The sequence below is a fragment of the Dipodomys merriami genome, unplaced genomic scaffold (genome assembly GCF_024711535.1).
Source record: "Dipodomys merriami isolate MVZ:Mamm:240054 unplaced genomic scaffold, mDipMer1.0.p SCAF_51, whole genome shotgun sequence".
Taxonomy (NCBI): Eukaryota; Metazoa; Chordata; class Mammalia; order Rodentia; family Heteromyidae; genus Dipodomys; species Dipodomys merriami.
The window spans coordinates 10,387,244-10,410,655 of record NW_027206080.1 but is presented as its reverse complement, the minus strand read 5'-3'; the positions used below and the strand labels follow the sequence as shown (position 1 = coordinate 10,410,655).

The 23,412-nt window shown below is 35.8% G+C and overlaps 1 protein-coding gene across 1 annotated transcript in view; it reads left to right on the top strand.

Moving 5' to 3' along the window:
* Gpr158 (G protein-coupled receptor 158) overlaps positions 1-23,412 on the top strand; it is a 361,348-nt gene that overhangs the window by 251,587 nt on the left and 86,349 nt on the right. Inside the window, exon 5 of the mRNA XM_069998300.1 lies at positions 3,029-3,097. Within this exon, the coding sequence (XP_069854401.1) occupies positions 3,029-3,097 (69 nt within the window). The remainder of the gene's footprint in view (positions 1-3,028; positions 3,098-23,412) is intronic.

The following is a 23,412-nucleotide window of genomic DNA, read 5'->3' as shown; positions in this document are numbered from 1 at the left end:
CATGGTATAACCCCCCCCCGTTTTCACTGTATTTAATTCCAGTGCCCTGCATCTTATATATACATTCTTCTAACTTGGGGAGGGGGAGGGAAATAATAAAATGCTGAAATAAGGATACAGGTTGGCCCACTGTACAATGAGATGTACAATGAGATGTAAAATGAATTTTACAACTTGGTGGGGGAGGGAGGAGTTGGGGAGGTAGGGAGGGAAGGGATGGTGGGAGAAAGACAAGGGAGGAAGTAACAATGCTCAATAGGAAATGCACTCATTACTGTACTCATGTAACTATAACCGCTTTGTACAGTATCTTTACAATGAAAATATACAGGTGGAGGAGAGAAGGGAACAACAAATGAGAATAACAGAGGGAATGATATATGCATTTTTGCAAATTTCACAAACTGATTAGTACAAGTAACATATCCTTGTAAGTGTACCCATAATTCCACTTATACAGGAAGTAAAGATAGAAAGATCATGATTCAAGGACAGCTAAAGCAAAAACATGGAGAGGCTGTATCTTAAAATCAAGCCTGGCATGGAATCTCATGACTGTGGTCCCAGCTATAGTAGAGGTGGAGGTTAGAAGGATCAATATCGAAGGCTGGCTCAGGCAAAGAGTGCAAGATTCTATCTGAACGATACCTAAAGCACAAACATGTTGGAAGAATAGTTTAAGTAGTAGAGCACTTGCCTAGTGAGCACACACATACATTTACAAGCATACATGTGGGTGTGTGCGTGTGTGTGCATGCACACACACACACACACACACACACACACACACACACACCTATGGAATAGAACTTTTTTTCTTGGTTTCTGATATTTTGTTCATTATCTCCATTTTTCATTCATACTGTCACCCTTCCCATACTTGCTTTACACAGTCAGTATATTATTTACAATTTTACATTAACTTTGTCACCTTCATAAGTCACTCTGAAAGTTTAACAAGTGAGAAACCTGGGATGGGTCCAGAATGTCTAAAACCAGTAGGAAAATGGGGGAAGTGCTTGGGGGAGGGAGCCTCGTCTATGCCGTGAAGCCTCAACCTTCATATTTCTGTTCATCCTATATGGTCATGAAGAATATTTTGAAAGGAAAGAGTGCATATTTATAATATGCCTCACGTTTGATTCTGGAACCAGAATCAGAGTGTAGTTTATAAACTGAAACTACGGTCTTCTCTCTTGAGCCAGGAGCATGGCCAAGCAAGTATGAAGACGATTACACATTTCCATTGGAAAAGGAGGCAGGCAATTCATCTGACTGTAAAAACCAGCATGCAATGTCAGTGTTGCTGTTGCATGGCAGTAATGGCTATAACTCTACCACAGAGTTTACTGGCTAAAAAACAGTCAGAAGGTACTATATGATGGAAGAACCACTGAATTACACAGCATGTTCACAACCCAGAAAAAGCATTTGGGTTTCCACCATTAGGCTGTTGGCTTCTCTTGGAGTCATTTTGCATCCTAAGTCTAGATTGGAATTTGGCTCTAGCTCGCTACACCTCAGCAAATGTCTTCTTTACTACACTCTAGGTTTGTTTTTGTTTTTGTTTTTTATCTTGTTTCAGTCTATAGTATTGCACAAGCCCTTTTACAAGCAGTTTTGGGATTCTTAGTTTAATGATGTTGTTTCAGAAAGTTTAAAACATGAGCTATAAAGCATTTATAATTAAGTACACTTTGCCAATGTAATTCACCAGTTTAGTTTATGTGTTGTCTCAGCAAGGGCCATAATTTGCCATTTTTGAAATTCTACCAGCCAAAATTCATTTAAACACTTGCAGATAGAATTTTTTCTTTTCACGGAAACATCTGCTAGCTAAAATAATAATCAATATCAAGCAGACACTAAGGGCCTGGGATGTAGTTGAGAAGTAGAGTGATAGCCTAGCATGGTCAAGGACCTGGACACAAGACAAAAAGAGAAGAAGCCACTCATAATCATCTCTGTTCACTAACTAATGTTGTTTCTCATCCCACATTCTTAGAGTCATAAAAGCTCTTAGTTCCACCTTGATTTTAGAAGAATTAGAATTTTGTCTTCCTTGCTATCCAGTTGCCAGACAGTTTTGTAAAAATGTAATGCACTCTTGTAGTCGGGATTTTCAGCATCTTTTATTCAAATAATTTTTTTGCTAAATAAGATATTTATATCTGTCGTAATGTCTATATACGTTTTATGAAAGCACAGAAGCCCCATTCTTAATCAGGTATGTTTAATACATATTGATACATGAACTCATTGAAATGAAATTTACTGTTAGAAGATAAAATTGACTTTGTTCCTTTATTTTGACCCACAGTTCTACCCATTTTGTTAAAGAAATGTACTATTTGGAGTTAGCAAAATTGAGGTAATTAGATACATTTATGTTTAGCAAACTAAGTGTTCAGGGAACTTATTTGACAAGCAACTTAGGTTTTTGGATTTAATGGAAGAATAAATAGTTCAGCTGTTATACAAGGTGAGATTGTTCTCTTAGTTAAGATAATTCATATTCTTCACAGAGGTGAGATGCATTGGTGAGTATGGACTAATATAATTGAGTATAGTGGGAGATATATCACTGAGATTCCAAGATCTTATAAATGAGCCTATTTAGTCCACAAGAATGATCCTGCAGGTATTTAAAAATGATTAAAGAATAGCAGTCAGTATGTACTGCTGGCTTATACTTTGGAAGTACAACAAATATTCAGTTTTCATGAATTTCATGAATTGACATAATCTTCAAGATAGAGTTTTCAGCTGCTTGGAACTTTCAGTGATTCCAACTTGACATAAATTCCCATGACACTACTGTTGATATCATTAAGTCTCTCATTACCTTTATAGCCAGTCATTCTGCATATTTCACTTCTTTGCTTCCTAAGTGCTAGACATTTTAAATTATATATTTAACTTCCTTCAAAGAATGCTGGTTCAATAGTTCAAGAATTTTCATAATAGTATAAGTTCCTTCATGTCTAGAAATGTAAGCTAACCATAACATTTCCTTTTCATTTTTTAGAGCATCAGGGCATCTGGCCTTATCCTGTTGGAAACGATTCTTTTTGGGTCTCTGCTCTTATACTTTCCAGTAAGTAACAAAATTGCATTTTATTAGCCATTTTTATTTTGCTTTGCCAAAATTGTGTGTGTGTGTGTGTGTGTGTGTGTGTGTGTGTGTGTGTGTGTGTGTGTGTGTGTGTGTGTGTGTGTGTGTGTGTATGAATATATGTATTTAGGTTAGCAAGGACTTAACAGATATTCAAATTTTACTCTTATCATTAGGATAACCTTAGACAAGTTATCATTTTAAATGCTTAATTTCAAATGGAATTCATTATACTTTTCTTCCCAAGTTTGTGAGGTTAAATGTGTAAGTAAAATAGTATATGAAAGTCACACTTGGTATATATACTTTATAGATACAAACTGGTATTAATTTCTTCTTTCTTGACCTAAATTAGAAAACAGAGACACTCCAACTAGTAATGCTAGAAAAATCCCCTGTGGAAAAATAGATATGAAAATGCATTTAATAATGAATATCATATGTTAGACATATGTGTGGTACCAGTGCCATAGCTGATCATTTTATCATATTAGTACTGTGTCTATAAGAAGAAGGTAAGTACCAATTTATTGACTTAGTTCAACCAACTTGTGCTCAGCTGTTGTGTGCTAAGCAGCACTATAATTTGATAATTTCTGGGAATGGTAATTTCTGGAAATGTTGTATGAGAAGGATAAACTTGATTTCTTCTCTCGAGAAGCTTACAATTTACAGGAAGAAATGAGTCAGTACACACAACTGTAATACAGTGTGACAAATGCTAAGAGGATAGTGAGAGCAGGATGATGTAGAGGCACTTAGAAATTGTATCTCACCAAATCAGGGGATAGGATACCAATGGAGACTCAGAACTGAAAGATGAGTAGATGTCAGAGAGTAAGACAGGTTGCCTAGATATTATGTTCCTTTTCTTGCTGCCTCTACCCAAGCCTTGTAGAGTCTTTATCTTCTCTCCCATCTCAGTAATTAACTACCTCAGAGCCCCACAGCTCTCATTCAATGATCTCATAGACACAGTTTTAAATAAGAGTATTTATATCTTGAGGACTGATAAATTTCTTTCTCCAGCTTAGGCCTTTACTCTCTATTACCTTCACGAAACTACAACAAAATTGCCTACTATGGTTTTAGCTGAGTTACTGATCACTGATTTTTATGCTCTTTCTGGTTGCTCAGGCCAAAAACCCAGGAGTCACAATTGATACTTGTTTTCTCATATCCACTGGGAAACTTCTCAAAATGTATCAGCAATCCAGTCAATTCCAGTCGTGTTCACTGCTGTACCTTGGTCTTGGCCAAGAACAGTTTTTTCTAGATTATTACCATGATCTTTTACTAACCCTTTTCTTCCATGCTAGTATCTTAAAATCTGTTTATTTTCAAAACAACTGTACGTTTTAACATCAAAGTTAGACTAATCAAGTCACTTTTCTCAAAACTATTAAATGAGGGCTGGGAAGGTGGCTCAGTGGTAGAGTGCTTACCTAGCATGCAGGAGGCCCTGGGTTCGATTCCTCAGTACCACATACACACAAAAAGCCGAAAGTGCTGCTGTGGCTCAAGTGGTAGAGCCCTAGCCTTGAACAGAAGCAGCCCAGGCCCTGAGGTCAAGCCCAGAAACAGCCAAACAGCCAAAACAAAACAAAAAAAAACAAACAAACACCAAAACTATTAAATGATTCCCTGCTTTCTTTATAGTCGGGGGTAAAATCCTTACAAACACCTCTAAAGCCAGACAAGATTTGGACTCTGCTTACTACCACCCCATCACCTTAGTTTCTTATCTTCTCCTACTCAGTGTTTAGATCAAGCACTCAGGTCTTGATTTACATTTTCTACTTCTCTTTAAAATAGAAATATATTTAAATTAACTGATACATTACTATTATGATAAGAATGTGTTTTCCAGCCCAAATTTCCATGTCAAAAACCAAATCCTCATTGCAACAGTATTGGGAGGTGGAGCCTTTGGGAATGGAGTTAACATCCCAAGGGGCCCTGTTTCCATAAGGGAATTAAAGCCATAATAACAGAGATGAGGAATTTTAGTCCCTTTTGTCTTTCTACCATCTACCCTCAAGGATGCAAGAAAAAGGTGTTCATTCAGCTTCGTGTCAGCACTTGATCTTGGACTTTATGGCCCCCATAACTGAGAAATACATTCCTGTCTCAGCTACTTTCATATAGCAGTCCAAGTGAATTATGACAATAAGTTTTTATTTTTCCATAAAATCATCCATATTCTTTTTTTCTAATTTACTGGCATGGTTTTGTGATATTAATATTAGAGGCAATGCACTAATATCAAGATTGAGTATTTTACTGATAATACTCTTCCTATATAAATAGCCATGTCATGCAGCATAACATTCAGTCTTTACCAGGGACAATGAGATATTTAAGCAAAGTCATAGTATCAGCTAGTGAGGAAGTACAATATCTGAAATGTTCTAAGTAATCTGACAAATATTCTTAATAATTTGAACATCTGTTGCTGCTATTGCCCTTTTTCCTAAAACTGTTATTTTGTTGCCAATCACTAGAGTACAGCTCCCAAGCTTATATTCTGTACCTTAGATTTTAATTAGGTTTGTATTTATGCTCTGAAGATAAGAGTAAAATTATTTTACAAGGATATGAATATAGCATCAGATAAGGGGTTATAGAAGATCCAAATATAGTAGTGTTCAAGTGTGGAAAGGAGACTAATTTCATTTTATATGAGGATTAAAAAAGTCTATTTTGATCATTGATAGTGAAGTCTGGCTACATGGGAGCATGTGTATATATGTGGGTGGACATATGTGAAATATTTTTGAAAAGATAACTGATGCAGTCATTAGGCCAGAACATTCTGGCTTTCCTAGGATTTGCAGAAGTTTATAACTTTCAGCCACATACAAGATAAATTTCCCTTATCTGAAATGCGTGGGACTAGAAGTGCTACAGATTTTGGAGCTTTTTCTTAATTAGAATATTTGCATAGATTTTATCACTTGAATATCCTCAGTCTAAAAATCCAAAATCTGAAGTGCTTTAGAATCTGAAACAAAGTTTCAAAGCATTTCAGATTTAGGATTTTGGGAACAGGGATGCTGAACCTAAGTAGTCAGAAGGTCTAATGGCGTAAATTTAATCAGTACCTTTCCAGTTTGTTAAATATCTTACTTACTCTCTGGATTCTGGTGTGGACTATATCACGATTGATCATGAAATTTCACTGAGGGTTATCATTTATTTTTATTTAAATTTACTTGAATAAATTTACAGAATTGTTTTTAAGGCTGGGAAAATCCATGGAAGGAGACTTGGGATATTCACAGATCTACTGTGTTATGCAATGAGCTTTTTATTCTTTTTATGCTGCATACTGTTGTTCAGATTTGCAAGAATTAAGTTTATTTTTGCCTTTTTCAAGCAATCTTAGACTACAGACGATTTCATAACAATGCTTATATTGGAAAGTCCAAGTGAGAGATTATCATCTTTGTGCAGATGAGGACAAACCAAAATGTGACTAAATTTAGCATTGTTATAATTGTTAGAAGAGAGCTGAAGCATTTAAAGCATTTTCTTATAGATTTTCTCAAGAGAGTCTCATGATTTGAAGTACATACATTTGTGAGAAAATGATTCCTATTCATGATCACCTAAAAACTTTTGTGTAACGTATAGAACAGGAACTTTAAAAACTTTCAGAAAGCCAGCCAAAGTGTTATTTCTAATAATTTAAGTAAATAAAAACATCATACAAACTGATAAAACATGTTATTGGTATATAAAATCTAGAAGTTTTTCTGCCTTGACTGTAACACCAGTTTCATTTGATAAAGTGGGCACTTTCCTCCTCACATTACTTATTTGGTTGGCAATGTGCCTATAGAAGACATCACTTCATGTAGAAAGACAATATTATTCTCAGTATGCCTAACCTTCCACCCTAGCCCAGATCTTATTAAAAAAGATATGGAAAGTACTAGAATTAAAAGGGATATCAGGGGCTGGGAAGGTGGCTCAGTGGTAGAGTGCTTGCCTTGAGCTGAAGAGCTGAGGGACAGTGCCCCGGCCCAGAGGTCAGGCCGCAACTGGGGGGAAAAAAGGCAGATATCAGACACACCCAGTCTTTGCCAGACCTCTTTCATTTATAAATGAGAGAGAGAGAGAGAGAGAGAGAGAGAGAGAGAGAGAGAGAGAGAGAGAGAGAGAGAGAGAGAGAGAGACTGAAGAAAATTGCCATGCATCCAACAAATGAGAGAAAGTAATGGGAAAGTCAAGAAAGAATCTAGTCTCTTTACTATAGTGATACTTTACACAGAAAGTATTGATAAGGTATTTAAACAAGCCAGGGATTCCTATGTTGTACTCCTTGGTAAGTTACTCCAGTAGGTCTCCAAGGAAATGAATGGCACAGAGGATGAGACGAGGAATCAGTTTTTAATAGCCCAAGATTTGGCTTTAAGTCACAGTGTAAAATTCATATAAACTTGGACGAACTATGTTGTTGAACCACCTAATATCCTTTTATTTGTTTTATTTTGTTTTGTGGTTGTGGGGCTTGAACTTGGGGCTTGTCCCTGAGCCAATTTGTGCTCAAGGCTAGCATTCTATCACTTAAGCCACATTGGCACTTCCAGTTAATTGGAAAGAAGAGTCTCACGGGGACTTTTCTGCCTAGGTCGCTTCAAACTGCAATCCTCAGATCTCAGTCTCCTGAGTAGCTAGGATTACAGGCATGAACCACTGGTACCTGGCTTCTTATTCAACTATTTTGCTATGAAAATGGTCATTTCTTTTTCTCCATGCTGGTACAGGTGCTTGAACTCAGAGCCTTGGCACTATACCACTTGAGTCAAAACTCCAGCCAATTGGAGATAAGAATCTCTTGGGCTTTTCTGCTAAAGTTGGCTTAAACTTTGATCCCTAAATCTCAAATTTCTGAGTAGCTAGAATTACAGATGTAAGCTACCAGGACCTCATCTTATCAGATTAGTTTCAGTGGTATAGAACCTAAGTCAATAAAGAGGTGTTCATTTGTTCTATGATCACCCTAAAACTTGGACTGAAAAAAACTTTTCAATATAGAAAAAGCCCATCCAGAGCTGATGTGTCATCTAGATGTAGAGGAAAAATAAGAGGTTATTGCTCCCATGTACAATGTTTAAAGGAAGGGAAATGGAGAAGATAATTCATAGTGGAAAAGAGAATAAGTAAATGAGACCATGCAACTATAGCTAAAGCAGCTAAGCTTTTAATCTGCGACTGTTATTGTTTATGTCGATGCTGAAATTGTCCCAGATTTGCCAGTGGGGCCCCTTCAGGCAACCTCCAAGTCCCATTTCATATCCCATCCTTCATTAAGCACTTTCCTACTCCCTACTGCAACAGAATGTTCCAAGCTCATTCTATCTTTTCCTTCTGCCAGCTCTGAAAACAGCGTTTTCTCTAAGGATCCCTGGTTCTTTTTAGGGCAAAGTGGAAGCAGTTTGGTTCTGAGACAGATTCAGTTCCACTGTGAGAATATGGGGTAGAAAGTTCCTAATTTTATAGACAGGACAGTATTTTTAACCTATTCCAGAAGGCATCTCACTTGGTGTCCTTCAGATCCATTTAGATTTATTTATACTAGAGCAAAGCAAAAATAAAATCAATTGGAAAGAAAGTTGAATACTAAATTTAACAATGCTGAGAATACAATAGTATGAGGAGAGTGGTTTCATGAAAAGGTAGGTTAAGAAGTATGAGATGAGGAGACTTTTAAGTCACCAAATGCAAGAGAATGAGGGTGAAGTACATGAGACATCTGGACTGCCTTATTCAAGGGAACTTGAGGAGTGTAATGACAAGACAATACATTCTCTTCCATAGGGGAGCTTAGACTAGAAGAGACAGTTACAAGTGTCATGTATTTCTGTGCTGTTCCATTTACCCACTTAGTTTGTACCCTGTCAACCTATCAGAATTTGGGGTGGCCGTAGTGGGATCATGGAAGGTCATGGAGGATGTCCAAAGTGCATATCCTAGGATGATTGATGGAGTTTTTGATCAGTGGCATGTTAGGAGTTACTAATAATTTCCATTTAGTTGAGTTTTTCAAATAGGTAAAAATATGGATTTTTTCTTTTAAATTTATTGTTATTGTAAAGGTGATATACAGAGAGCTTACGGCTATATAAGTCAGGTAATGAGTACATTTCTTTTTGAACAATGTTACCCCTTTCCTAGCTCTCTCCCAGGTTTTCCCTCCTGTCCCAATCCACACCCAACTTGTGGTCTAACCACCCAACATAGAGTCTAATGAGTATCATTGTTGCATTTGTTCACCCTTTGTCCCTCCATTTTTGTGCCTCCCTTACCCTCCCAAGGCCAGGTTAAATCAACAATAAGACAAAAGGAAATAGAAAAAAAACAGCAACAAAGGAAAAACAACCCTGAAAATTCTCTTGTTTCCACTTCCTGGAGTTCATTTTGATAAATATTGTTTTATATGGTCAGATGAACATAGGTTTTGGGCCTGTGTAATCCTATCCTAAGAATATCCTCCTTTGTTCCCACGCTGTGAATGCCTAGAAACTTGTATAATTTTATCATGTCTGCATGGGTTTTTTTTTTTTTGCCATCCAATGTGTTTATTTGTAGATTTATAGGCATATTCTAGTTACCAAAAATGAAAGAAACTGCAACCTATATTTCTTTTGGTCTGTCTTACTTTAACATTTTTTTCCAATTCATAGTGGCAAGACTTTTAATAAACTGAAAGAGCTGTAAGCAATTGTGATTTGGAGCCTTGGCTCTATAATAGAGTCATCTTTAATAGAGTAAATACTCTTTTAACTGTATTACCTATTAAAAATAATTCATTATTTTCATGAAATGTAGTAATGATAATGTAGTATTTATAAACTAGAACAAAATTGGAAAGCACAAAAAAATAAAGATCAACTAAAGTCATTATCATACAGAAATAATAAATACGTTTAATCATTTGCAGCATCTCTATGTACATAAATAAATATATACACACTTACCAAAATAGGCAAATGGTAGGAATTGATATACAAAAAGAATTATTTTGTGAGATTTTATGAGATACTAATTATAATCTTTATTATTTCAACCCAAAACAGTGAAGTGAGAGGGCAGGGATGGTAGGGAAAAAACAAAGGAGAAGGCAACAATGCTTGACAAGAAATGTACTTATTACCTTGATCATGTAATTGTAACCCCTCTGCATGGTATTTTCACAATAAAAAAAACTATTAATAAAAAAAGTAAAGTGAGACTGAAAGTTTTCTAACTTTTAGATTATTTAATCTTCATAACAACCATAGTTAACTCTAAATGAGTTTTTAGTCTGGGCTCAGTGATTCACTCCAGATACTCAGGAGGCAGATCAAGAGGACTTCACTTCAAAGCCAGCCCAGACTAAAAAGAAAAATTTTAAAAAAAATTAACACGTTTGCCATCTCAGTGAACAAGCTGGATATGGTAGCCTGGTATTCTAGCAACATATGAAAGGTGTTAGATCATGACCAGAGACTAGTCCCAGCAAAAATTAACATAATACCTTGTCTGAAAGCTAATTAGAGCAAAAAAAGGCTAGACTCAAGTAGTAAAATGTTTGACTAGCAAGCATAGTCTTTGTTTCAAACCCTAGTAACATATATACATAGACACACACTAGTAACAAACATACATACACACATACACAAAGTGCTTAAGAAAAAAGTCTTCCGAAATATTAAAAGACAGGTTAATTTTTCATTTGTGTTACTAATTTAAACAGTATCACTAGCTTTTGTTTTGGCAGGTAAGAATTTAAACTCAAATACAGCTCCTTCAGCTCTTTCTTTATATCCCTTGTCTGAGTATTTTCAGGTCTTGAGGAGAGGCCAGATGCTACCTTTGGTAGAAAACCTCATATTTCTCCCCATATGCCAATAAGTCATTCATTAATCTTGAAATCAAATGCAATAAAACTTACTTTCAAATTTATTGCTCTGTATCATCTTTCCCTGGATCATGATGTTTGCTTTACTCTATATGTTTAAGGTTATTTAAAAATATACTTCTATATTTTTATGTTCTTTCCTCTTCATCAGAAGCTTAAGTTATGTGTACATTGGATCTTCTTTCCTACCTTCTTGACACAATTGTATCCCTTTATCTGTTTTCCTTACTTCTTCACTGAGTTTCTTTATGAGACAAACCGTATTTTCTGTAATTTCTTTGGGGTTTATGAGACATCCTCTGTGAATCTTTTTTCTGTTTTCTTGGGTAGTGATCCCTTTTATTGTCAGTTCTCCATCTGCTGTTCTCATCTAGTACTTAGCCAAAAAGTCTGCACTGCTTCCTTTCTGTATTCATTTTGATTGAACTATTTTTATTGTGATAAATATATACATCACAAACCTTAACCATTACAATTATGGGGCTTTGACAGTATTGCTATATTGACAGTACGGTGTAACCATCACCAATGTCCATTGCCAGAACTTTTTCATCTTCCCCAAATAATCAATAACTTCTCCTTCCTTGTATGTCCAACATGGAGGTGTATAACTTCTATTTTAGAAGAATTAATGGTTCATATGATAACTCTGTGTTTAACTTTTTAAGAAAGTGTCAAATTTTTCCAGAGTGGCTATACTACTTTACATTCCCACAAGCAATTCCATCTTCTGCTTCCCCACATGTTCAACAATGCTTCTCATTTGTGTGTTAAAAAATAATAGGTGTCTTAATGGGTATGAATGTAGTTTTGATGTTCAGTTTTTTTGGTTTTTGAGTGAGTCAGGTCATCAAGAGATCTTAATTTATGAGGAACCATGTAAGCAACTGTGGGAGGAATGGGCTGAGACAAGTTATATCTTTATTTCAAAATCATAGTTATGTCTTTATTTCAAAATCAGGTTTTATTAAACCTGGGGCTTCCGTTTGTTAGGAAATGGAAAGACTTGGAAAAAATTATATTAAATGACGTAAGCTAAGCACAAAAAAATAGGTCCCATGGTTTCCCTTATTTGCAATAACTAGTATATATCTGAGACAAGCAGAAAAGCTCAGATAAGATGATGTTAAGCGAAATGAACCTCAAAATAAGGACACAAGTGTTTTTTTTTCTTTTTTGCTATTGTTTCTAATGTATTTATAAGGTACCACATGATTTTTTTTTTGCTGTTTTGTATGTCCCTCCCCCATGGTATACCCCGTTTCACTGTATTTGATGTTGGTATAATTTGGGGAGCAGAAGGAAAAAAACAAATTGTTTAAATAGGGATACAGTTTGACCCATTGCAACAATGAGATGTATAAGACGTTATGTTGAAAAACGAATTTTACAATTTAGGTGGGGGGGGCGGAAGGAAGGTGGGGGGTGAATGTAGCTGTGGAGATGGGAGGGGAGGATGGTAGGGGAAAACAAAGGAGGAGGCACCAATGCTTGATAAGAAATATAGTCATTTACCTTGATCATGTGATTGTAACCCCTCTGTACAGTATTTTCACAATAAAAAACTTATTAAAAAAACAAAACCTGGGGCTTTGCATTCCTCCATGTTAGCTATGTTTGTCTCTCTGTAGGCTAGTATGCTACACTAGCATATCAACAAAGATTACATGCCTCAGTTCTCCTGTCATACTGGGATGAAAATGTTTCTACATAGGAAATTTGTGTTTCTCCATTTACCTCCCATTCCCAAAAAATGTAATCTGTCAATGAACAGATCACCATTTCAGAACTAGAACAATGAATACTTCTCTTTGAACTCTTGAAATAGATTGTAACAGCTCTCATTGTCTCCCTTCGTTTTGATTTAAACGAAACACAATTTTTGGATTTTTCTTTGTTCTTTGATCCTTCGGTGGTGGTCTCTATCCCTATAGTTCAATGTATTCTCAGCATGCCATTAACATCCAAATCAAGTTCCCAGCCTGAAATTTCTGAACTTTAGACCTCCATGTGTATGTATCTATTCAGAAGACATGTCTGATAGACATTGCAAATTTAATACATCTCAAACTTTACTAATCCCACCATCAAATCTTCTCTACAGAAAATTGTCCAATTCTAGCTGGCAGAAATTCTTTCTTTCCATTTGCTCAGTTCAAAAACCTTAGAATTGTCCTTGACTTCCATATCTAATTCATTAGAAACCTCTTTTGGTTCTAATTTGAAAACATATCCAGAATCTAACCATTTCACAGTACTGTTAATCACCCTGATCTGAACCATTATCATTGGAATTTAGACTACTATAATAACTTTTATACTTCCTTGTTTTCCAGGCTTGACCTTTTCTAGTCTATTTCTTATTATTTATTTTTTATTATTATCTTTAGGTAGTTATACAAAAGGAACTGCCATTTTGCAAAGCAGTTTATATATCCTGATCAGTGTCACCCCTTTCAACATTTTCACCCATCCCTCCCCTACTTACTCTTACCTTCACACTTCTTAATATTGTAGGATACACATTGATTCTTGTCTGCATTTCCCCTCTCCTCTTCATTCATCCTTTCCCCTTGAAACCACTCCCCTTCTTGCCAAGTACCTACATATACAGCAGCCAGAAATCTTTCATTAAAGTTAAGCCAGACAGTTGTACAAATGGACGATTGGACATGTCACTCAGCAATTGCATAGTGTGCTTGAGGCCTTGGTTTCAATCCCCAACCAAACACAAAAAAACAAACATACAAAAATGAAGGTAGTGTTACTCTTGCTTAAAACCTATGATAGCTAATTCTTTCATTCAGAATAAAACCAGAAAGCCTAACAGGCTTATATGATCTGCTTGCATGTTATTCCCCAAACAGGCAGTGCACAGTTCTTCTTCAAAGTCCTGGTATTGGCAAGTGTCTGCCTAGAACTTGCTTCTTCCCGTATGCATATGATAACTTCCTCATCCTTTGTATATCATACAAAATGCTATGTGATCCAGCCCTCTTACCTTCCACCTCAAACACCTCCACCCTGTCTCTTGCTCACTCTGTCACAATATTGGCTCCTTTGCTCTTCCTAGAACAGGCCTGACAGGCATGTATCCTACTGCCTTGGTATGGGCTTTTTCCTAGAGCACATTAATGCATATTTCTCTATAGCTGACTCCCTAATCTACTGTAAATCTCTGTTAAAATGTCAGCTTCTGAGGTAAAGGAAGTTAAGGAGCTCATTATTTTGGAATAAGGAAGGAGAGGCTAGTTCAAAATTTATGACATTGGAGTGAGAATAAGCATTCCAATCGCAAAGAATTCCTAATAGGACCAAATGGAGACACATACAGTGATGATGTAGAGGCAGAAATGTCACCGTTTGGCAGTAGACTAAGAACATTATGAATGATTCTGAGATTGTTTTCATAGAAGCAGATGAGGAAATGCTGGCCCTGGCAGCAAGTGAGAGTTTGACAGTCAGCTGGTTTAAGCTGAGCGATAAGTAGTGTCTCTGCCACAGCATCATAGCTAGAACATTTCAGCTCTGTAGTAAGAAAATCATCCAGTCAGTGAAGTATCTATTGATTCCTAATTCTCTTTCTATGTATATTTCATGGCTTAATGTCTTTCCTCACTGGCTAAATGTGGCAGGGCTATTCTGTCTCTTTCTCCCTGGATGATAAAACTGCTTCTGTGCTGGCCCATGAAGATAAGTAGCTACATATTTCTGAAGTCCAATAATTTGTTCTTACTTAATAAAAAGCTTATCATTTAGCATTTAATTTTAGCTATTTTATGCAAGTATCTGATTTTAGAGAACTTTTAAGTTTCAAGTAAAAATCCTCAGAATCATCAGACATTTATATTAGCTGAATACTAGTGCTATGATGTCTAAAGTTTACTCTGGTCTGCTTTATGAATTATTTGACATACAAACGATATGAAACACTTGTAAATGTTTGATTAATAAAAGAGCCCTACAAAGAAAAAATTGTAGAGTTCAACAGTATGCCTTGAGAAATGATTTCTTCTTTACTTCCACTGAGGGGAGAAAAAGAAAAACAAAAACAGTAGAGGACTTGGAAATGAATTTAAAAGGTTTCAAATTTTCTTAATAAAAATAACAAAAGGCCAAAGCAGACAATGCAAGAGGAAGGAAAGGGGTGTGGGGCATGGTGGTAGAGTGAAAAATATTCTCAGAACAAGGCTGGGGAAATAACCACCTACAGAGTAACCCAGAGAACTGCACTGGAAAGGAGATTTGAGCTATCCCTGGAAACTGAAGGAGCTGAGGAAGGATTAGAGAAAGCAAAAAAAAATTAAAAGTTTCTTTAGTAAAGTATATATACAGTTGAGAGAAAATGCAAAAGAGCAAACATATAAAGGCATAATACTTGCATGGAATTATGTTACCATAATTCAACATCTGAAGATTAAGACTCAAGAAAAGTGTAGTTTAAGGAAGTATTTGGCATATAATCTAAACTAGAATGGCCAATGTGAGCTTTTAGGAGAAGGAATGGAATGCTTTCTTAGAGTTTATCTGAGAAGTATCTCACCATATATGTTTATTTTAGTAACACATTCATTTAAAAGCTTTGGTTGCTATATGTGAATATTTCCCTATATTGTAATTTCTGGAACAGGAGAGAAAATAGGTCACATTTTATGAAAAGGTAATTACTATTATTGGACCTTAGAAATTCTTAGTACATAAATTATCAAAGCTAATGCCATTTGTGATTAGATGCATATTACCTCTGTGTTTGGTTTATCCTTGAGTATTCCAAATGGACATTTGCTTCCAGTTCCATCTCTAGGCTCCCGGGGTTGCAATGAATGTTTTGCCCCCTCAGAGTTCATGTTGAGAGCCTAAGCCTTCCTAAGCCCAGATAGTGCTCTTAGTAGGAAGGACTTTTACAGAAGTGATTAGGACATGAAGACCAAGCCCTCAGAAAATAGATTATAAAATAATGTCAGAAGATATCCCCACTTTCTTTACCACACAAGCAAGGGTAAGAATGCTGTCCACAGTTAAACAGGTCCTCGAGCAGACACAAATGCTGCTGGTACCTTCATCTTGGCATGAATTCTGCGGGTGCTTCTAGAATTGTGAGAAATAAATTTCTGTTATCGAAGAGAACAGTTTATTGCAAGCCACCTCACATGGTATTTTTGTTATAGCAGTTTGAACAGACTGCGTCAGGGATCATAGAAATATGATGAATACAAACACATATTTGCATGACATCCTAATCCAAACTCTACTATCAATTTAGGTTTTACTCTCTTCATTTTTCATGCTTTTGTTTCTATAAGCAATATTTGCTTTTCATCCCACTGACAGAAGTGTGAGAAGGCTTGGCAGCTACATCCAAGTGCCACTATCCTCTATGGGTAGAACGTGAAGAGGCTTATTTGATTTTATGTTCATGTGTGTAAGATATAATCTTGTTAGGTAAATTATAAGGAAACAAGAGAATTAAAGGAACAAAACTCAGGATGATGAGACGGAAGGAAAAATGAGGTCATAGAGACATTAAAGGGGAAATTTTAGGTAATAGTAGTAAGTCTTAAACTGAGTGTTAGGTAAAGGATTATTCACTGAATCTATATTTCTGTTTCTATCTGTTGATTGATTTATTAGGGGTTTGGTCCATCAATAAAATACTAAGGTGCTGTAATGACTAGCGGCCTAAAAGATGAACAAGAGGCAGTAAAGGAAATGGGATTCTTTGACAGGAAAGTAGGAGGAGGACCAACTAAAAGCCTGGCATTGGTGGCTCAGGCCAGTAATCCTGGTCAACTGGGAGGTTTAGATCTGGAAGATCATAGTTGAAAGCCAACTCAGAAAAGTCCATGGTATCCATCTCCAAAATAACTAGCATAAAGCCAGGTAGGAGGCATTGCTCAAGTAGAGCACCAGCTGAGAGAGCAAGTAAGCCTGAGGTCAAACCCCAGTACTAGTGGGGAAAAGCACATAATGGCAGTGTTTCAAAAAGGAAGGAATGGTCAGTTCATTCACATGTTGCCAATGTATCTTGCAAGATGGTGAATGAAAATTGCCACTGAATTTGACAATGTAGATGTGACCAGAGCATCTTTAAGTGCATTGGTGATACAAGTCTTATGTGAATGGAGTTCAAGGAGATCAAAGAGACTTCAAATACAAACAATTCTTTCTATAAGTTTTGTAATAAAGGAAGGTAGAGAATTGGGGTACTGGAATAAGAATGTTTATTTTTAAACATGAGAAATTACAGAATGTATTGCTATCTATGGAATAACCTCATAGGGAAAGAAAAGAATTCAGAGGATAAATGAATATTGTCAATAAGGATACTTTTAACTAGACAAATGACTATGAGACCCAGTGAATAAGGGAAGGCTGAAATTAGGTCAGAAGCAGACAGTTCACTTGTTGTAATAAGAATAAAGGAGCTACCAAGATTTACTTTTCATACATAAAAAATGAAAAGCCTGGGTCCAGGACAAAATAAGAAATTGTGATTTTTGGAGAATACTTTGGACTATTTCTCTCATTCCCATATTGTTCAAGGCTTCCCAGTAGATGCAGTAGTTTCTCAGTGCAGTTGAATGTGAGCTCTCTGACTTTGTGTTAATGATTCCCTTGGCTACAGTGTGTGTGTGTGTGTGTGTGTGTGTGTGTGTGTGTGTGTGTGTGTGTGTGTAAGTATGTATTTATGTATGTATGTATGTATGTATGTATGTATGTATGTATGTATGTATGTATGTATGTATGTCTGCCTTCAAATGACCAAATGATTGATTGTACATTATTGGCAAAATGATTGTTCACAACAGAATAGACCCCAGATAATGGAGCCAACCTTCATATTTGACTCAGTCCCCATCCACACATGATTGGACCAGGTCCTCTTCACAAACTGTCCTTGAATCACTTACTCAGGTTACTTGAGTTATTTCTGTTATGGTCAAGTGTAGTGAACATTGGGAAGTTACTCTGTCCAATTCTAGTCATTCTGATCTATTCGACAAATAGATATGATCTTCACCCTTCAACTAAACTGATATGTGACAGGTGTTCATATAAAATGGATTAAATCATTACGTAGCTGGTTCTTTGATAGCTTTTAAAATACTAGATGGTACTAGAATATTTTTTCTTCATTTAGTCAGCCTTTATGCTCTCTTATTTCACTTCTGTTTTCTACTCTGTTTAAACAGAGCATCAGAAAGTTAAATGCTGAAAGTCGGCAAACCAGTCTATTTTTTATAATGTTTGAATAGTATTATTTTCATCCTGGAAATCTTGGCTTTGGGGAAGTGGGACATTTATCTTTATGTGTCTTCTCAGTTCATACTTCAGGAAGGCATATTTTATTTCTGCTCCTTTCTATTTGAGAGAAATGTATCCATGATTTAATTCTAGAAAATGTTCTTATGGTGATTTCATAAAAAAATTTTTTTATAAAATGGAATCCATTGAAGGAGCTGAACTTCTTGGCGGAGGAGGAGATGGCAGGGGCAGCTGCCATCAATATTGCTACACACTCTGAGGGAAAATACCACAGAAGAACTGCGGTTGTTTTTATTTCTCCCCTACAGTATCAATTATCTTCTGTCAATTTTATGATACAGTTTCTGTGCTTCTTTTACCATTATGAGCAGCAATGCAGAAGGATTAGCTCAGTGATGATAGTGACATTTCTAGCTTTTTTTCCACCCTATATACCACATTATATATCCTAATTGCTTTTTATGTGTTATATTATTCCTTAGATACCTTTGTATTCCCTATTGTGTCTGAAATGTATTAAGAATTCAGGATTTTTTCTTTGTTTAGCTATAAATAAGGAGCTAAGCACATCAACAATACAGTGCTTGGACATGATAAAAGAGTTGCTTCTTTTTAATTACTTGTGAACCTGACAGACACATATGATATAATATGGGGCTGGGAAGGTGGCTCAGTGGTAAAGCCCTTGCCTTGCATGCTTGAGGCCCTGGGTTCGATTCCTCAGCACCCATAAGCAAAAAAAAAAAAAAAAAAACAGGAAGTGGTGCTGAGGCTCAAGTGGTAGAGCGCTAGCCTTGAGCTGAAGAGATAAGGGACAGCGCCCAGGTTCAGAGTTCAGGCCCACGACTGGACCCAAAATAAAAAATTAATTACTTGTGAACCTGACAGACACATATGATAGAATATGAATATGTATATATATGCTTTTATATATATATATATATATATATATATATATATATATATATATATATATGCTAGTAAATCTAGAACTCTTAAAGATGTTCCAGGGATACATGATTCAAATAGGTTGCAGCAGCTGTTTTCTGAGAAGCTTAACACACTGGCTGGTGGACATCTTAACTGTAATTTACTGCTCTGATCAGTCTTGGGTTTTACAGTGGAGAGGCTGAGTGTGGACTATGGAGCTGGAAGTGTAACTGCCACTTAGCTGGATGGCTTTGGGATGATCACTGACCCTTTCTGGGCCTCCATTTCCTTATTTATGAGATAAAAATAGTAAAAGTATTATGTATGTACATGCAGAATACTTGACACATCTATGGGTCATATAAGGGCTATTCAATAAGGTATCAAATCTTAAGGCAGCAATGTTACAACTTCAGTAACTATTTCTAGAACATAGATGGCTGGGCCTCACATCTGAGTTTCCTGGTTGAATAGATCTGGGACAAAGTTGAAGAGTTTGCATTCCTAAGAAGTTTCATAGGGATGCTGAAGCTACTGGTCCACAAATCCGGGACCACTTTGAAAACCCTTGGCCAAGAGCAAATAGATGTGGAAAAAGCTACTTTTTTCACATATTTGTTTATTTCAAAGGCTAGGTTCTGTATTTATTTTGTAAAATACAATAAATATTCATTATAAGGAAAGTGAATTGGGAAAAAATGTAACCAAATGACTATTTGCTGTTCTTTGGGTACTCGAGTTTGCTTCCAGATAAATGGATTCTTTTTCTCATTCAGAGAAGGAAATAAATTCATCTAGCAAAAGTGAATGAGTGTATGTGTGTGTGTTTCATGTTAGACTAAGCCTTTCTAGTATTTTGATAACATTAACCACTGCCGACATTTAAAACAAATGTTCCAACTCCTCCTTTGTTTCTATTTGTTCACTTGTTTGATTTTACGTTTTACTTTTTTCCTGAGAGAGAGTCTTGCTGTGTAGCCCAGGCTGGCCTCCAACTTGTGATTCTCTTACTTCAGTCTTCCAAGTACCTGAGGGGATTATAGGTGTTTAGCACTGTTCCATCTACAAACAGCCCTCTCTTTTAATCCCTCCTGTGAATGGGGATCAATATTAAACATTTCTATAGCTTCCTAGAATTTAGATATAAATATTTCTAAGTGCTATCTTTCTGCCTACCAAAATGTTCATCAATAGCTTGAACTCTATGTATCATTCAGATGGTTCCTGATCTAACTAGAATCAAGGCAAACTCTAGGACCTTCTAATAGCCAAAGACTACAAGTAATGCCTCTATCATGAATATGTACTTCAGAGAAATTTACTCTTTTGTATAGGGATTACTTTATTTTCCCCAATTACTTAAAAAGTTATAAAATGCCATTTTCCTTCTTGTTTAAAAATAAAGGTCTTCATTTCCTCAGTGCCAACCATGTGTGGAAGCAGTGCACTGGTTGTCTCTGGGAGAAAAGTACCCATGTGCTCTAGTTTTCCATAGTTCCTACTCCCTGCCTCTACCTCCTCCCCCATTTTATTCATGTAGAGTGAGGTACTGCTTGGCCCTTCAACATGAGATTTGGTTTTGCTTCCCTTGTCCTCTATGAGAAGTTTTGACCATTAAAAAGCATTTGCTGATACATACTTATAACCCAATTTAAACAAATAAATCTGCCTTTAAAGTATGAAGGACATCTGTATCTAAGGTCTTAATATAAAGTAAGTCCAGGAACAAATGAGACCCAAAATAAAAAAATTAAAAGAGGCTGTTTATTACTGTGATTACTTAATGGCTCAAAAATAGGCAACAAGATAGAAGTAAGATTACAAGGTAAGATTAGGAGTAGGATTGACTGCAAGTATCAAGGAATACAAAACTAGAGGCTTTATAAAGTCAAACTTTATTTCTTTTATTCATAACAAGAAGTGTGAATGTGGATGGCTCAAAGATAAATGGATTTCACAGTGATGAACATGACTCTCATTCCTTCAACCCCATTCTACATAAGGAAGAGGCAGGAAGAAAGAGTAAAGTAAGAAACATTATGTTTTGCTTTCTTTAACCTCCTCAAGTCAGAATTTAATCACAAGGTTGCCTCCAGCTTCAGGAAATCTCCCATCTAGGGGCCATGTACTCATCTTTTCCTAAGACGGAAGGGAATTACTCATATTTTGAGATCCCCATCTCTCACATGCACTTAGCTTTTATTTGTTTGCAAGTTCTTTTATTTTCTGAATTTCTTACAAGATGTTATCTTTATAAAAAAGGGAAAAAAGTATGGATAAAGAAATCTTAACTGTGACTGCTAATCAGTTACTTTGGAGGAGCAAGTGAAAGTTGCTGAGGTTCTGGTTATGCAATTCACAATATAGACTGGGTTTTGTGGAAAACTGCCAATCATTCTTAATTATACCCTTTATATAGCTCTCTCTTCTTGTTGCTTTCATTTGCTTGGAAAGAAACTAATTATGTAATACATGTGATTCAGGCATAAAAAGAAAAGTTCTTTTTTAATCTATGAGGCCATTAGATAACTACTAAAAGGGATTCACCTAAAGTGGATTTTCCATGCTATTTTTTCTAATGACAGCTCAATTCCTTTTAGGGTGCACTAATTTCAGTGGTTCAAAAACCTTTGAAAGTTATTTTAAGCTTTGGTGTAGGAACACTAAGTATAGTGTACTAAAGCTGGTGTAAAAAAGAAAAAATACTTGGTTTTACTCGGTGCTTCACTTTGTCATGAGTTTTGTTTAAAAGGAAGATAATATTTCTGTGATTTGCTAATTTTAATGTAGAACCGAATACTTAGAAGAAGGTAAAGGGACTAAATCTTTTGTTGTGCTAGAAATCCTAATCAGAAGGGAAATAATGAAAAAAAAGATTTCTTCCTAATGTTTTTTTCTAAAATGAAACAAGATAAATACCTCCTGAAATTCCATCTAGAAATGAGTGATGTCTAAAATATTGCTAAGGAGTTTAATATATTCATCCATGAAACTGTAAAAATTACCAGGACTGGGCTAGGGTTGACCTTTGGCAGTGGTGAGACTCATCTTGTGCAGTCATAGTCCATTTCCATTTCCATTCGACTTTTCTAAAGCCCAGTAAACATATGGCACTGAGAAAGTTTCAAACTGTATAGACTACTGAGAGTTTTCCTAAAAATATACTATAAAATTCATATTCTGAGTACTAAAGGAATTATTAAGTTTTCAACATATATTTGAGTTTCATCCTAGAATTCTTTGAATAATAATCCATGTTTGGTAAGTCCCTGCGCTTCTCTTCAACTATAGCCTACCTCTTTCAGATCTTTACCTCTCAAGGAGGAGACTGTTTTTTTGTGTGTAAGTATCTGATAACACACACACATACCTGCACGTACACAAACACATACACACACTCATACACAAAGAGAAATTATACATAAATAAGAGATATTAATAGAACTGTAAGAAAATAACTATTAGGAGAAATGCAGAAAGGTATCTTTGTAACCATCAAAAGACTTCTTAAAATACATAGAAGACCAAAGACATAAAAACATTCTTTTATTCTTAAATTTTAAAACTTCTGAATAGATATGATACCTCATGTCTGCAATCCCAGCTACTTGAAGGGAGAGATTGGGAGGATTGTGGTTCAAGGTCATTACAGGCAAAAAAACAACAACAACAAAAAACAAACCCTAAGAGTACATCTCAACAAGAAAGCTAGGATGTTTAACATCTGTAACCCAAAACTATACTTAAAAAGCAATACTTAAGAAGATTTATAGTCCAAGATTAGCCCAGGTAAAAATATAAGGCCTTTTCTGAAATTTTTTTTAAAAAAGAAAGAAAATAAAGCAAAATGGTCGTGTGGCTCGAGTGGTAGGGAAATTGCCTAGAAAGCACAGGACTGCAAAGAGAAATTAAAACTGTGTGACAAAATACCTATAGACAAATAAGACAAACCAAAAGGAAACCTCCAATGTTCTTAAGAAGTGTACATTTATATGTCTATGGGAGATGTAGAAATCTAAAAACTAGACTGAAAAATCCTTATTGTGTTTGTATGCAGAGCTATTTTAATGAAAACCCTTAGCATTTATGCTAAGTAAAGCACACACAAATGCATCTTTATATATGTGTACATAGAACCACAACCTGCTGCCACAAAACGCTACTTTTCAATATGCACTTTAGAGAAAGACTC